The 14,631-nt window shown below is 40.3% G+C and overlaps 1 protein-coding gene across 2 annotated transcripts; it reads left to right on the forward strand.

Annotated features, from left to right (window-relative positions):
* Positions 1-155: 155 nt before the first annotated feature.
* Positions 156-14,217, forward strand: tmod1 (tropomodulin 1). Of its 2 annotated transcripts, XM_079554231.1 has the most exons (13): positions 156-426; positions 2,475-2,517; positions 2,605-2,668; positions 2,756-2,892; positions 6,693-6,849; positions 7,573-7,689; positions 9,085-9,174; positions 9,872-10,002; positions 10,088-10,195; positions 11,584-11,727; positions 12,087-12,231; positions 12,536-12,635; positions 13,285-14,217. In XM_079554231.1, the coding sequence occupies exons 4-13, from the start codon at positions 2,770-2,772 to the stop codon at positions 13,301-13,303; spliced, it is 1,134 nt and encodes a 377-aa protein (XP_079410357.1). In that variant the 5' UTR covers positions 156-426; positions 2,475-2,517; positions 2,605-2,668; positions 2,756-2,769; the 3' UTR covers positions 13,304-14,217. The 2 variants fall into 2 exon arrangements, with proteins under 2 accessions (XP_079410357.1, XP_079410358.1); XM_079554232.1 differs by lacking the exon at positions 12,536-12,635.
* Positions 14,218-14,631: the final 414 nt, after the last annotated feature.

A 14,631-nucleotide genomic window follows, 5' to 3' on the forward strand; every position in this document is an offset into this window, starting at 1 on the left:
CAAGCTCATTGTAATAGTGTTTTGTTTTGGCCGCTGTTCTGTCACTCGCCATGTGCTCCCCTCCTCTCGTTGGTCCAGCCGATGACATCAGCAGAGTGACAGGGCAGCCGCGCGAGGGGCAGGAGGAGGATCTTCCCGTACGTAAAAGTTAGTTTGCCCTTAGAGGGAGATGAGGTTCAGCCAGTGTGATCTCAACAAGAGCGGGTCTGGTCCGGAGGATGAAAATGGCCGCTATCTACTGATTAAACGGCAACATTTCGGTCTGGATCTGGTCACTTGTTGCGGATTCTTGCGACCCGGCTTCGTCCGCTTGCCGTAGAGCTGCTTTGACGTCTGGACCCTTCTGCTCTGGGGGAAACCATATCTGGTCAAAGTATTCGTCCTGTCACCCGGCGGGACGCACAACTATAAATAGAGCTGGAGGAGGTACGGAAATGCATGCAAGACCTACAATGCAGTCTAATAAAACAAACTGGCTTTTGCGCATGTTGTCTACTGTTCGAGTGTTGGAAAAGTTGCTCGTAACTTTAGCTCGGGGCCAAAGTTTGCATCTGAGCGCCGGTTCCTTTGGCGTAGTTAAAAAGATGGAGCGCATGTTCTGTTTGCGAGCGCTCTGTCAAGTCCACTTAGGTCTATAAAAGAAATATCTGCAGGCATTTTGTCTTAGGGCGCTGAGGTCTAAAGATCACCTCAATGTGCAGTTGGCCAAGTCTGTTAACATTACACGGGCTCGATAATTGGCAAATAAAGGTTGACAAATCTACGTTACAACTCAAAAGTGGCTATATTGTTGCAGTCCGCCACTGTATAATCTCTACACACCTGCGTGTTCTTGTGTACTTCAAACATCTTACCATATTAGTGCATGATAACACTTAAATGTAACCTCAATCACACACAGCAGCAGTAACTTGAATAATTTGCGCTTGCTATTCTTGGAGACCCGAAGAGCAAACCGGCCTTGAGAGCTGAGGGTCAGGCTAAGTGTGCCATGATCTTTGGTGACCCATGGACACAGATTGCTGCAGCTTGTGTAAATGTTGCGGGTCTGTTGGGCTTCATCACAGCGGATCAGTTTCTTCCAGAAGACTTGCTGTGCTATTTGGCAGTCAGCCTGCCTCTTCATCTTTAGGTTTGTCTTCTTGTGAAGCCAAGACAAAGCAGAGCAAAGCAACAGGACGAAAAGGCAGCCAGTTCAGTGGCTATGCAGCGGCTTTAAGTTAAGAAGTTGTGTAAGTTATGTCAAATATTGTGGGGGAAGGTCGAATATTGACCCATGCAAAAGTAGCCTACTTCAAAAATAATGTTCATTAGCTACTAATAATAAAAGGTGAAACCTTTTTTATCATTTTATCAGCTTCTTAAAGTTTGATAAACTTTACTAATGATAAACCACCACTGAATTCTACTTTTAAATTTGATATTCAAAACAATGGGTTGTTTTGAAGGACACTGTAAGCCCTTGTTTAGCTTTGATCTGTCAGCAGCAACTCTCAACACTTCACTGACCCAGAGTGTGAAAAAGTAGGTCTCACTGAGGACAGTACTCTTCATAATTGCTCAGCATTTGGTGCTCTGACCCACAAATGTTTGAACAAAGATTTTCAGTCAGAACAGACATCTAATCTGCCCTCACCACCAGCTGAGAATCTGGGACGGGGAAAGTATGCAATTGAACCAGATCTTTGGTTTATCTTTGGTTGACTTTTAAGCGCCGGGAGAAAATAAGCAGACACAACTTGAGATGGTTTCACCGCGAAAGGGGTCAGTGAGAGGATACACAGAGAACACAGTGTTAGTTTATTGAGGCAAAAGGACATGTTAGCTTAGTGCGGCCGGCGCCTGTCATATTTGGTGAAAGATTAGGCTCATTATAATGTAAATTAATACAAATAGAATGGATGGACGTGTCACTAATACAGCCACAGAGAAGATGATGCAGCATGATTCTTGCGACGATTGTGACTCAGTTTTATATAAAGTTAAGTTAAAGTTAATATAAAGCTACAATCTGAGTTTACACTTTACTGTGATTGGTTGAATTCACCTGTCGCTCAATCGGAGAATGATGCAGGCTGACCAGTAGGAGGAGGGGAGCCGCATGTATCTGTGTTTGGACATAGAGCTGTGGTGAAGACCCGAATCACTTAATACAGACGAGCAGATCATCATAGAGTAATCTCACAGTTTGATACATTGCAACATTGCCCACTCCAAGTATGTTTGCAGCCATAGGTGAAATTGACCATTTTGTGCAATAGTTACTGCCCCTGCCTGTCATGAGAGTCCTTTGTCCCAAAATAAAAGCGGTATACCTGGTATTCTGTTGTGACAATCCTTGAATGAAATGGCGCAGCCAGAAAGGATTGTCTCCACATGTGACTAGAAATATTTACCACAGGAAGTTTAAGTCTGTGAACTTAAATGCATGAATCCCTACTGAGTAAACGTTATGTTTTTATTCTGTTTTTAAGAGCTTCTGGGCCTTGCTGCCTTGTTTGGTACGACCGGACTGGGGTGAGTCCTGTCCTGCATTTTTATACTGTATTTCAGTTAGTGTTTTCCTTGACGCCAAATTTGATTTAAGTTTTTCTTCCCTTTTAGATATCACAGTGGGTGTCTTAAGGTCCATATATCTGTAGTATTCGCCTCAGTGTGGGTTATTAAGGTAAGGCACGTCAGTGTCTTGGTGGTCTCTGTATGCGCAGTGTACTCGATCCAGATTCCACTTGTTTGCTTAACCTTGTGCTTCCAGGTGCAAACTCTATCATGTCGGTGATGAGGAAGGAGATGGAAAAGTATCGTGACATTGATGAGGACGAGCTTCTGAAGAAACTGTCGGAAGAGGAGCTGCAGAGACTAGAGGATGAGCTGGAGGAGCTGGATCCAGACGTGAGTTAAACATGGTTAAAGGCTCTGTATTATGTTTTATACTTTTATACATATTTTGAGACACCGTGGTTAATTTCATGCTTTGTACATTAAAATAATGTGTATCTACTAAAAAACTGGTGCAAGTATCAGTAGTGGCTAGTACTCAGTTTTTACTGAAGTGCATGTATTTAAAACAGTAACAATCAAACATTTATACAGTAACCATGTAGTATTATATTAGGAGTAGTAGTGGTAGTAGTAGTATATCTAGTCTTAGATTAATGGCTTAATTAATTGGCTAAATTGACATGTTTTTACCTGAGCTTAGACGAGTTGATGCATACCTGTTGGGTCTTTACGCGTGCGCTCAGTCACACAATAAGACCAAAGATGCTAGCATGTAGCCTCTCCTCCTCTATGGACCCAAACGGAGGTGAAGTTAGAAGCGACTAAGCTCTTCCACGTTTTCCCTATTTAAATACGGTTACGTGAGCGTTTACACAATTCAAGTATAGTTACAAAAAATTAAAACATGTGGATTTTCTAAGCGGTACTATATTTTAAGGTTTAATAACACCTTAGGAGCACTTCGACATTACTGCGCAGACGTTGAAGTGCTCCTAAGGTGTTATTACGCCTCACAAAATAGCACCCCTTTTTATCCACTTAGAAAATCTACATGTTTAATTTTGTGTGACTATCGTGTAACTGCTCGTGTAACCGTATTTAAATAGGGGAAAATGTGGAAGAGCTTAGTCGCTTCTAACTTCACCCCCGTAAAGGAGCGGAGGAGAGGCTGAATGCTAACAACATAATAATAATATTATATATAATAATATAATAATAATAACTTATTTGAAGTTAAAAACACAGTGAGCCACCACACTATTACATCGGCGGACATCACTTATTGTGTTAAGGGCTTGGTGCTGTTTCCCCCCCACCCGCGATACTGGTACATTAACGATACTTGGTTCACAAAACCGATTCCTGAACGAGACTATACTAAAATATTGATCATTTATAACCAGAAAACAGAACAATGATGTCAATTTAGTCCATAAAACACAATTTATATCATTTATTTGAGCTGAAACAACCAAATAAGTTCCTTTAATGCTGTAATGCAGGGGTCCTCAGACTTTTTTCTTTGGGGGCCACATTATTGTTCCTGACTTTGATGGGGGGCCGGACTGGGTTGGCTATAACACAGGCATGACTGCCTGACTCAGACCAAAATGCCTCATTGTGAAGTAGAGCACAGTCGTCCCCACGACTATATCCACAAGATCAACACTTGATTCAGGCAAATATTTGTTTCACTGTAGTGGTTTGCAAAAATAGTAATCAAGTCTTCATACTTTGTTTTAATTTCCATTTATTTGTATTTCAAATAAAACATCATTATGTAATGTGACCAAAGTAATAACTTCTTACACTTGTATTGTGCTTTACAAGCCTGTGTCACAAGTTTCTCAAAGTACTGTCCTCATTATTCATTCTCTCCACACTCTGTGGTGGTTAAGCTTCATTTACCACGTGGCTATAATGTGTTTATATTCTGATCTCTTATGTAAGTGCCCTCTGCTGGACACCTGTGGAATTATGTTTTACTTATTCAAATTGCCCCCTAGTGGCTGGAATGAGTAAACTGGTTATTTAGTTAAAATATCCTAACTCCGCACAGGAATGGGCTAGAGACTTACTTTTTTTTTGGACATAATCAGGGATTTGTGCTCTACAAATCAGGGGCCGGATTAAATCACCTGCGGGCCAAATCCGGCCCGCGGGCCGTAGTTTAAGGACCCCTGCTGTAATGCATTAAAGGACCTCGAAATGCTTTTTTAAATATCATACTGGTATCGTTTAACAGCACCCAGCCCTAATTGTGATCATTTCAAAGCTTAAATTGCCTTAACATCAAATCTGTTATTTTGTTTAAAATGAATAGCAAGGTCATAACAAATTCACGTATGTTTTTAATGAGAGAACAACACGGTTAAGATGGTTGAAAGCTAAAGGCAATGATAATTGTAAGGTTGGCCCTTTAGAAGCAATACAATCCTACCACAACATCACAGTGTGCAGTGAGAGCTTTTTTTTAAGTATATGGGGAGCTGGCTATCCTATTTTAAGCCAGTCAAATTGTGTCAGAGAGAAGCTGTTTTAATTCCCCTAAATCCTCCTAATAATGAATGGCAGTGACGTAAATAGTTTCTGTACTGTTTAAGTAGTGGCAGCTGATGGGACGTCATGAACGCAATTCCCTTCCGTAAGACCTACTAGGACAAAATACAAACTAAAAATCTGCCATGTGTTATCATTGGTAATGGACAACTTGGGAACATTATGTACGGGCAATTTTGTGACTAGATTTGCAAGTGCACGTTTTAAACACGTCCAGGAGCATCGAAGACTGAAGAATGAGCTGCTAAACATAATAAAAGATTCACATGCATTTTAGGACTTGTTTGTAGAGGTCAACATTCCTGGGTTAGCAGGTTTAATGCGTGATAAGATCCCATGGAGACACTATATTTTGATGCTTAATTGATTTCAGTCTTCGCACTTTGCTCAGACGGAAAATCTGATTTGCCCATCTTTCCATTTACTGCAGCAAAACTTGTAATTTCCGTGCTATTTACCAGCAGTCACGAGATGCACATTGGTTTCAGTGCTCATAACCGGTGGTAGAGTCAGCGGCAGTAATTTCTTTTGTTTGGATGCCCGGTGGCTCATAAAGAAGCTGGAATCCCCCCACAATGCCAGGAGGCTGAGTGAGAAAGAGCAGGACAAGCGTGTGTGTTAGCTCATAACGTTATTGCGGCTGATGCCAACAGTGAGTGGGACGTGCGCACCACAAACTTAGCCAGCTGTGCCTGTTTGTGTCTGTGTATGAGTTAGGCTTACTGTATTTCACAACAGCTAAGTGCCCATTTGCTACGGTGCATAGTGAACCTTTTCTGGCAGAGCGGCCCATATCACTTCCAGTAAGCCTCAGAAAAAGCCCAGTCATTTGGACAGCACACTCAGCTGCTGTTGTTTAGGATGGTTTCAGTGTCCATCTGTACGTACGTCACTAGATTGTAGCGCCACCCTCTTTGGTTGTTCGTAAAGCTTTGCACTGTATAAACACATAAGCCCAGCACCCTACTTGAAGAACTTGATGTTAGAGTTAAAGCTTGACTGGTATATCTACACCTTTTATGTGCCTTATCATGGTCTCTGTTATTATGAATATCTCTCCAGTTTGAATTTTGTTTTTGTTTCAAGTCTATCTAAATGAATTCTCAAATGTACTTAAGTGCACCCTGGTTATGTAAATTGTTTTTACCTGCAATGCTCTGCAGAACATAGTGTCTCACATTGTTAAAAACAAAAACAAATCAAAGTGGAAGCAGCAGAGATAAGAGCAACTACCGTATGTGACATGAAACATGACATGCTGACATGGCTTTGCTTACAATAACACTGACACAAAGCTGCAAATAACAAAAGTATTCATTTAGCTTCCTAAAATAGGAGTTTGCAATCATGTGAAACATTAAAGTATACCAAACACAATTGACAGTGATGTAAAAAGTGTTGGGAGTCTCGGGAGTGCTGAGTGAGCAGATAAGATATGGAGCTATAACTGGCTCCCTTTGAATGTTGTTAAAGGCTAAAGATAGAACACACAGAAAAGGACAAGAGTCATATGCAGAGATTCGTTGAATTTGATGTATGTAAAGCATGATTTTAAGCAACAATAATAATTGTTCATCAACTTCTATATGAGAAAAGTAAATAACAATGTCGTTTTGTTATTTACCCCTCAGAATGCCTTGTTGCCAGCTGGAATGCGGCAAAAAGACCAGACGAAGAAAGCGCCGACTGGAACGTTTCAAAGAGATAATCTTTTGGCCCATCTGGAGAAACAGGCCCAAGAGCACCCAGACAGAGAGGACCTAGTGCCATTCACTGGAGAGAAAAGAGGTGAGACCTGCGAAAGTGGCTGCTTTTCACAAAGAATTATTTAAACCAAGATCACGTTGTTCTGCAATTTTGCACATTCTACATTTGTGTCCCAACCACATTTTCTGCCAAATCTACAAATTGAGACTGTAATAGTGAGGGGGGGAAAGGATCTCACTTTTATAATGAATTCACACAATACCACGAGAAAAAGAGCTCATTTGATTAATGCCATTCCACAGTGTCACCTCCTGGATGTTAACAGGATGTGAATGTGGGAAAGACTGATTGATGGTGCTCTAAAAATACATTTGTTGAATTTCAGTTGCAAAATACAGTCTTACCACAAAGCTACTGCATTGGTTTAAGAAAAATATTTATAATCCATCGGCATGATATCCACAGGAGTTTGCTGATTAGCCGACTAGAACTCGTATTAAAATAAAGTATCCACAACTTGAGTATTCATGCCTATCCTTCACCACTGTCTGTCTGTGTCTATTCTAAATATATCACACAATATCTCTGCCTGACATGTTAGTAGCTCCCTGATACACACGTAGCCATTCTGTCAATGCCGTCACCATTAGGATTCAAATGTTGGAAGACCTGAATCCCGGCAACTCTTATATAGCTGGGGGCTTTACTGGCTGGAGCTCATGTTTTTCTAGGTTTTCCCATGTGTGTCTGCAGTATATGCTGACCAGCGTTGTAATACTGCTTGTGTTTTAATGGGTTAAACAGGTAAAGCTTGGATTCCAAAGAAAAGAGCCGACCCCATCATAGAGTCTGTGGAGCTGGAGCCCGAGCTTGAAGAGGCCCTTGCAAGTGCTACTGATGCAGAACTATGTGACATTGCAGGTAAATAACTTAGGCCTTTCTTTGGTCAGGGTTGATGGCTCGAGACAAAGTTTGTCTCCCCTCTTCAATTGGCTCCTTAGATCGCAGGAGCAGCAGGGCTCTGTTAAGACCTGTATGACTGTGGGCATCACTCTAGCTCAGAGCTAAAGCTATTTTAATGAGCGATACAGGCTGATTGTGAACAAGAGAGAGGTGGAGCTATGCCAGTCCTGACTCTCCTCAGAGTTGTGTGTGTGTTACTCAGTCTAAATGTTTGACTTATGTGCGAGAAGAAGCCTCGGAGGAGAGGTGAAACATGCTCAACTCAAGTCCAGTTGACAATATTTGAAAACTTGTACTACAATGATTTGTTTTGCCTAAATTCACACTAAAAATCTGTTCCAGAACACTCATTGTCCACATGTTGAAATAAATATAGTGATTTTTGTTTTATTATTATAGTTTTGTTTTATTTAAGTAAAAGGCTCTATGCCCTTTGAAGGACTAGGCCATATTTACCACCTATTGCCCACGGTGTCCCTCATCTTGTTGAAAGTAACCTCTCCATTTTATCTAACCTCCACCAGCTTCACCTCCACCCTGCATCACTGCTCCACTCTCTGTCTCCATCCTCTCTCTCCTCAGCACTTCTCTGGTATCTCAGCGCTGCATATCAACTGCTCTACTGCATGCAATGGTCATCCTACCAGCTGCTTGCCACAAAAACATGCATGTGATTCACACATTTGGTAGGAATTCATATTATCGTATAATAATTGCAAATAATCACAGTCAAATAGTTGCGACGAGCAAATTGCTGGCACTGCAGTTTTGTTTTGTTGCTTTGTAATAAAACATAGTTAGTGTAAAACCTGACAGTCCTGTAGTTTAAACCTCTGCAGCCATGTTCTGTTTTAAAGTCATTATTTTGTGTTGTTTTAGCAGCTCATTTTTCATACATGTCTCAAATGGATTGTTTAAAATGTGAATTAAACTGAGTAATGATTTTAAAAGCCTAAACTGCAAATACAATACTCTCCAAAAAGTATCCCTAATTGAAGCAATGCCATCTTGTTTGTGCATGAAGAAACATTTGAGATATAAAAGTGTTTTATTTATTTATTTATTTTTGTAGCATGCTGGCTGTAGAAGATGGAGTTCTCTGCCTGTTTACCACTTTGTAAAGACAATGTTTCTAACCAATGAATCCCTTTTATTGCTGTTGCGCAGACAAAAAACATATGCATTTTGGAAAAGAAATGATTTATTTTTATACCCAGAAAATTATTATTTAAAATTGTTGTGCTTGCTGAAATGCTTTGATGCTGGTGGTCTTTCTTTGCACAGTGGCTTTTCTTTTCATTAATTATGGATTATGGCTCACTGCATTGTAATTTTCTTTTCTTTTTTTTGCAGCCATCCTGGGCATGCACACTCTTATGAGTAATCAGCAGTACTATGAAGCCTTGGCCAGCAGCACCATAGTGAACAAGCAAGGACTGAACAGTATGTAACACATACACACTGCTAAAGGCTCGGCTTTTTCCTTATGTGGCCATTGTAAATCATTGGCCTCCTATAGTATCCACTTAATGCGGCCTTGGGAATGACGCAAAGATTATACTGGGTTTGTGATCTCAAGCTACCAGTGAAGCGTTTATTTATTATCTAAAACATTTTGCTTAGTCCGATAGCACTGTTTTATTAAATGATCCCAATCTCACACATCACTCTCTAATGACCCACTGGTTTACAGAGCACAGCGGCTCGTGCTATAGGACGAGCCCGAGGTCTAAACATAGGCACAGATGAACCCATTCATGTAAACAGTGGCAGTCACAAAACAAGACGGTGACGTTAACAGACACACCGATGTACAGAACACTGTGTAAAAAGTGTTTAGACAATCCAGACAGGTTTATCCAGGGATTGTTTGTGCTCTGTTTTACAAGTACACTACTAAAGTACGCTCATATTAATGTGGAGTCAAAATGCGTTGCTACAAGATCACGTCAGATATGTGTATATGGCTATATATCTTATTTTATCTGATTTTAATTTACTCAACTTGATGCAAAAATAAATATTTGTAAAGGTTTTAAATAAAGGTTTTTCCATCTTTTCTCGTCATATCTTTTCTAGCCATTCAGAATGATGCACAGATAGAATATGATATAAAACTAATATAAATGACTGTCTGTAGGTGTGATCCAGTGCGCTCAGTATAAACCTGTCCCGGACGAGGCGCCCAACTCGACTGACGTGGAGGAGACTCTGATGAGAGTGAAGAGGAACGATCCCGATTTAGTGGAAGTCAACCTGAACAACATCAGGGTAAGCGCTGCATTTGACACCGCACTAGTTACAATGAATACACAGACCTTCTTTAACATGTTCTTGTGCTATTTCCTTTACCCAGAATATCCCCATCCCGACTCTGAAGGCCTACGCTGAAGCACTGATGAAGAACACTGTGGTTGAGAGGTTCAGCATCATAGGCACCAGGAGTAATGACCCAGTCGCATTTGTAAGCACTGATTCATGCTAACTAGGACTTCACAACTTTGGAAAAATATCTTAGTAGTTTGTTTGTTTTGGCCTGCTCTAGCCGATTTGGAGTGTTTTAACCCCCGCTACCCCCATCTTCCACCTCATGGTCATTGTCAAGAGAACATGGGAACAGCAGCAACCACAAGGAATTATGGGACTTGTTATAACAGTAAAACAATTATTATAATGAACAATTCAATGTCCAGTTAGGGCCCCCCTCCACTAGATGGCGCCCTATGCAACTACCTTGGTCACTTATTTATAGAGCCAGGATCCATGGAGAGAAGATATACAGTGGGGAAAAAAAGTATTTGGCCAAAATCCAATACAATGTCTATGTGAAACTGACCAAATACTTTTTTTCCCCACTGTAAGTGTCAAGGTGGCAGAGCGGCGAGTACTCTTGTCTCACAGCAAGAAGGTCTTGGGTTCGATACCTGGACCATGCAGAATGTGCATGTTCTCCCCCTGCCTGCCAAGACATCCTCTTCTAAAAACATGTACACCAATGCTCGTGTGTCACAGCGTTTAGATCCTGGGTTCACTTTCTGGGCCTTTCTGTGTGGAGTTTGCATGTCCCCGTGTCTGTGCAGGTGTCCTCTAGGTGCTCCGGTTTCCCCTACCCCTAAAAACATGTACAATACCCTTGAAGGCCAGGTCTCCCCTGAAAAAGAGATACTTAATCTTAGTGGGACTTTCCTGATGAAATAAGGCGGGAACCTCTTGACCTCCACCTGAACCGAGCACATTTTCTCTCTACCCAAATCTAATAGCTTCTGGAACAAAGTGTCAAAGTAGCGACAATAACAAGACAAAAAAAGCCACAAAAGAGGACCAAAAAATCAACAAAAGGGCAACAAAAAAGTGACAAAAATGAGACGGAAACAAGAGAAAAAACGAGGATGAAACGCAACAAAAGAGCGACAAAAATGTGACCAAAAAAGCGACGAAAAATGAGACGAAAGTGAGGATGAAAATGCAGCAGAAGAGTAACAAATAAGTGACAACTACGTGATGAAAAATTGGCAAAATGCAATGGGAAAAAAAACTTCAAAAGCGGCAACAACGCAAGGTTATAGATCCGTTTAGATCAGTTTTGTAGGTCTTAGCTTTCCAGCCAAGAAGTTTTTAGATTTGGGTAAACCTGAACTGGAGGAAAAGCGCTGGGTTAAAGCGGGGGTTAAGAGGTTAACATGCATTGTTACGACCAAATAAGACTAAATGAAATACTTTGTTGGTTGCAGAGGATATTGTGCTCCTCAAGGTTATGCAGTCTCTATTATTTTGTGATACATCTAATCAAACTGATTTTGATTCGAATTAGTCCAGTTCTTTCTAAATTGTGTTTTCATCCTGTATATCCAGGCACTTGCATTAATGCTGAGAGTAAACACTACCCTTAAAAGCCTCAACGTTGAGTCCAATTTCATCACGGGTGCCGGGATTATGGCGCTTGTCGAATCACTGCAGTTCAATACAACACTACTAGAGCTCAAGATTGACAATCAGGTAAGCATTACTTCACTTTAACTTTCAGGAGTGTCCACAAAGCATAAACTGCATCCTCTCTTTGTCCTAATCTTTCAACTATTTTTGTTGTCCTGTTGCCAGCTCAAAAGCATTTACATCCTTTTGTCATATTCACTATTCCTTCTCTGCACATGTTCAAAGCCATTACAATCTTTGCCGTCCCAAAGACAACCTAAAGATCTCCATTTATGCCTTTGTCCTTTCTATACTGTATGAAGCTAATCACTTTATTCTTGTTCATTTCTGGAGTATAGACCCATTTATGTGCATTGCATTTTCAAACTACTCCTTCGCGTTATGTAATAGGTCATCCTTCTTTTCTGTTTCCCCCGCACCAGAGCCAACCATTAGGTAACACAGTGGAGATGGAGATTGCCGCCATGTTGGAGAAAAACACTACTTTGTTAAAGTTTGGCTACCACTTCACTCAGCAGGGCCCTCGCCTCAGAGGATCCAACGCTATGATGAACAACAATGACTTGGGTAGGTGATGTTGATTAGAACTCTCTGTCATAGTATGCTCAATGTACTGTATGGTTGTTCACTTCAGATATCCATATTTAGTATTGTTAGTTATGTGTAAGGCATTGGAGTCTATTAAGTTGGACACTCAATCTTCACTAGATCTTGTTGAGTGAGAATCAACAGTGATATCACCGACTTGTAATTCGAGTTTTGAGCCAGAAAACTAAGCCAAATACTACACAACATTTATGACATCAGCAGCACTCGAAGTGAACTAATGTGATTTTGTTATGCATCTTAACTTCTCCCCCGTCGTTTCAAGCCCGGGTCGTCAGGTCAGAGACAGACGGCTCCTTCACGTTCACTCTGTCTGTACCTGAGCTGGAGAAAGCCTTCGGGAAAAAGTTCAAGTCTAAAACTAAGTAAAAAACAAAACAAAAACCTCTTCTTGTCCATCTGCCAGCATCTTGCGCTGGATCTGCTGCCACCTTCAGTCTTTGCAGATTACTGTTTCTCCTCACAGCACAATGATTGCAATTTTTTTTTTTTTCTTTGCTTCTTTCCACCATCTGTCAGCTCTGTGCCTTTTGTGCCAGGGGGGAAAAAAGTTTAATCATCATAACCATGCAGTAGTCACAATGCAATTAAGACGACATCAGGAAAACAGGAAACAAGTCATACTGAAGAGTAAACATGAAACATACACCGAGTATATTACCATTTGAAACAATGATTGATGAAGTACAGAAACATGTTAAAAATGGATTTGATTATGAATCCATTAGTTGGCTTATTTGTAAAAAAAAAAAAGAAAAAGAAAAAATAATCTTTACATTAAACGGTTTAAATATAGAGCTAAAATGACAAAGGTCAGTAAAGGGAAAGATGACTTAGAATGAGACTTCTTCTAGTAATTGCACTTTTCTTCAAAGCTTCACTTATAGTTTTATAGATCGTTTCACATTTCTATGTTCTACAATTTCATTATCCTGTCTTCTTTTAAACTGAAATCTCAACAATATCTGCAATATTGATTTTATTATTGATCCAAGTTATTTTTTGCTTTTACAGTAAGAAAGAGAAGGCTTGAGGGTGGACCCATTTTCCCCAAATGCCGGACGAATGTGTAAAAATCAGGACTGCAAACCGGTGTCACCTCGACTTTCAACATTTTTCCAAACTTTTCTCCAGGATTCTGGTGACTTACCAACTGTGCCTTTAACATAGTCTCTAAGTGTAGCAGTCAGAACTGTTGTATTTGTGTATTGGGGAGTGTTTGTTTGATTAATAGAAGAGTTGTTGTTATTTTAGTTGTTTCGTTGAGCTAAAACTTGACTTTTAGCACCTGACGTTATATTTAAACAGTTCTTATTGTCCATACATGAATCAAAAAATCCACTCTCTGTCAACCAGGTTCAATGCATTAAACTAATTATCAATATTCAAACTGTTCAGCAGTGTCATAAGCAACCAATTTTATTAATTTTGACAGGTAGTTCTTTACAAACTGAAAGCACTGCATAATGAAAATGTACTTTGAAATGTACAGACTGTCTCGGTCCCACAGAGGTTTCGTCACGTGTAAGCTGCGTTTATTTCCTTTTAGTATTTTATATCAGTATCAACGGTGAGTGTAGGTATGAACTTAAACTTAAAACCGGTTTGTGTTTATTTACTGGAGCTAAATGTTGTGTGTAATATGGAAAGGCTGCTTTAGTTGTTACCAAAGACCCGCTGCCATCACCTCAGTGCATGTTTGGAACTGTGGATCTAAATACACCATTTGTGTATCTAACTGTGGCCTTTAAGGTTGGTGTGTCACAACGGTAAAACAGATTCATTTGTGAATGTACTTACACTCTACATCTGAGTTACCTACTTTGACTGTTTGCACAAGTAAAAACGTAATCCTGCACCACGTAGGTGTTTGGTCTTAAGCTGACCGAACATCTCAGATCTGGAGACGGTCCCCGGCCGCTGCACTGTGGTCAGCCGCTGCTCTGGACCTGTCGCCCACTGAAGGAAGGTCCACTTAAGCATCATTTTGAAGGTTTTATTTGAGTAAAAGAACCACTTTGTTCTGGGAAAACAGACATTTCAGAGGTATGATTGAGGTTTTAAAAATCTAAATCCTTGATTTATTGTCACTGCTTGTGTTTTTCATGTGTTTTTTTGTGGATGTAAACATTTGTAAGCAATAAAAGACCGTTTGCTTTAAGTGTTTTGACATTATTTTTGCATGAGTTTGGTGAATATGAAATAGTGACGCTCTCTGGTTAGAACTGGGTATTGCAACAAATTGTCAACGAGGTGCAGTCTGTAAAAGAAATTAAACCGACCGTCTGTATCTTACAAAAAATTACTTGGGAATTGTGCAGCCAGTAGTGGTTGAAGTGCATATGACAGGTTTTAATGCTT

The sequence above is a fragment of the Gobius niger genome (genome assembly GCF_951799975.1).
Source record: "Gobius niger genome assembly, chromosome: 3".
Lineage (NCBI taxonomy): Eukaryota > Metazoa > Chordata > Actinopteri > Gobiiformes > Gobiidae > Gobius > Gobius niger.

What these genes read in the sequence shown, in the direction of transcription:
- tmod1 (XM_079554231.1), top strand. Translation starts at nt 2,770, where the DNA reads ATGTCGGTGATGAGGAAGGAGATGGAAAAGTATCGTGACATTGATGAG. An exon ending in TGGAGGAGCTGGATCCAGAC is followed by an intron (nt 2,893 to 6,692) that starts GTGAGTTAAACA and finishes TTTACCCCTCAG; the next exon opens with AATGCCTTGTTGCCAGCTGG. An exon ending in ATTCACTGGAGAGAAAAGAG is followed by an intron (nt 6,850 to 7,572) that starts GTGAGACCTGCG and finishes TGGGTTAAACAG; the next exon opens with GTAAAGCTTGGATTCCAAAG.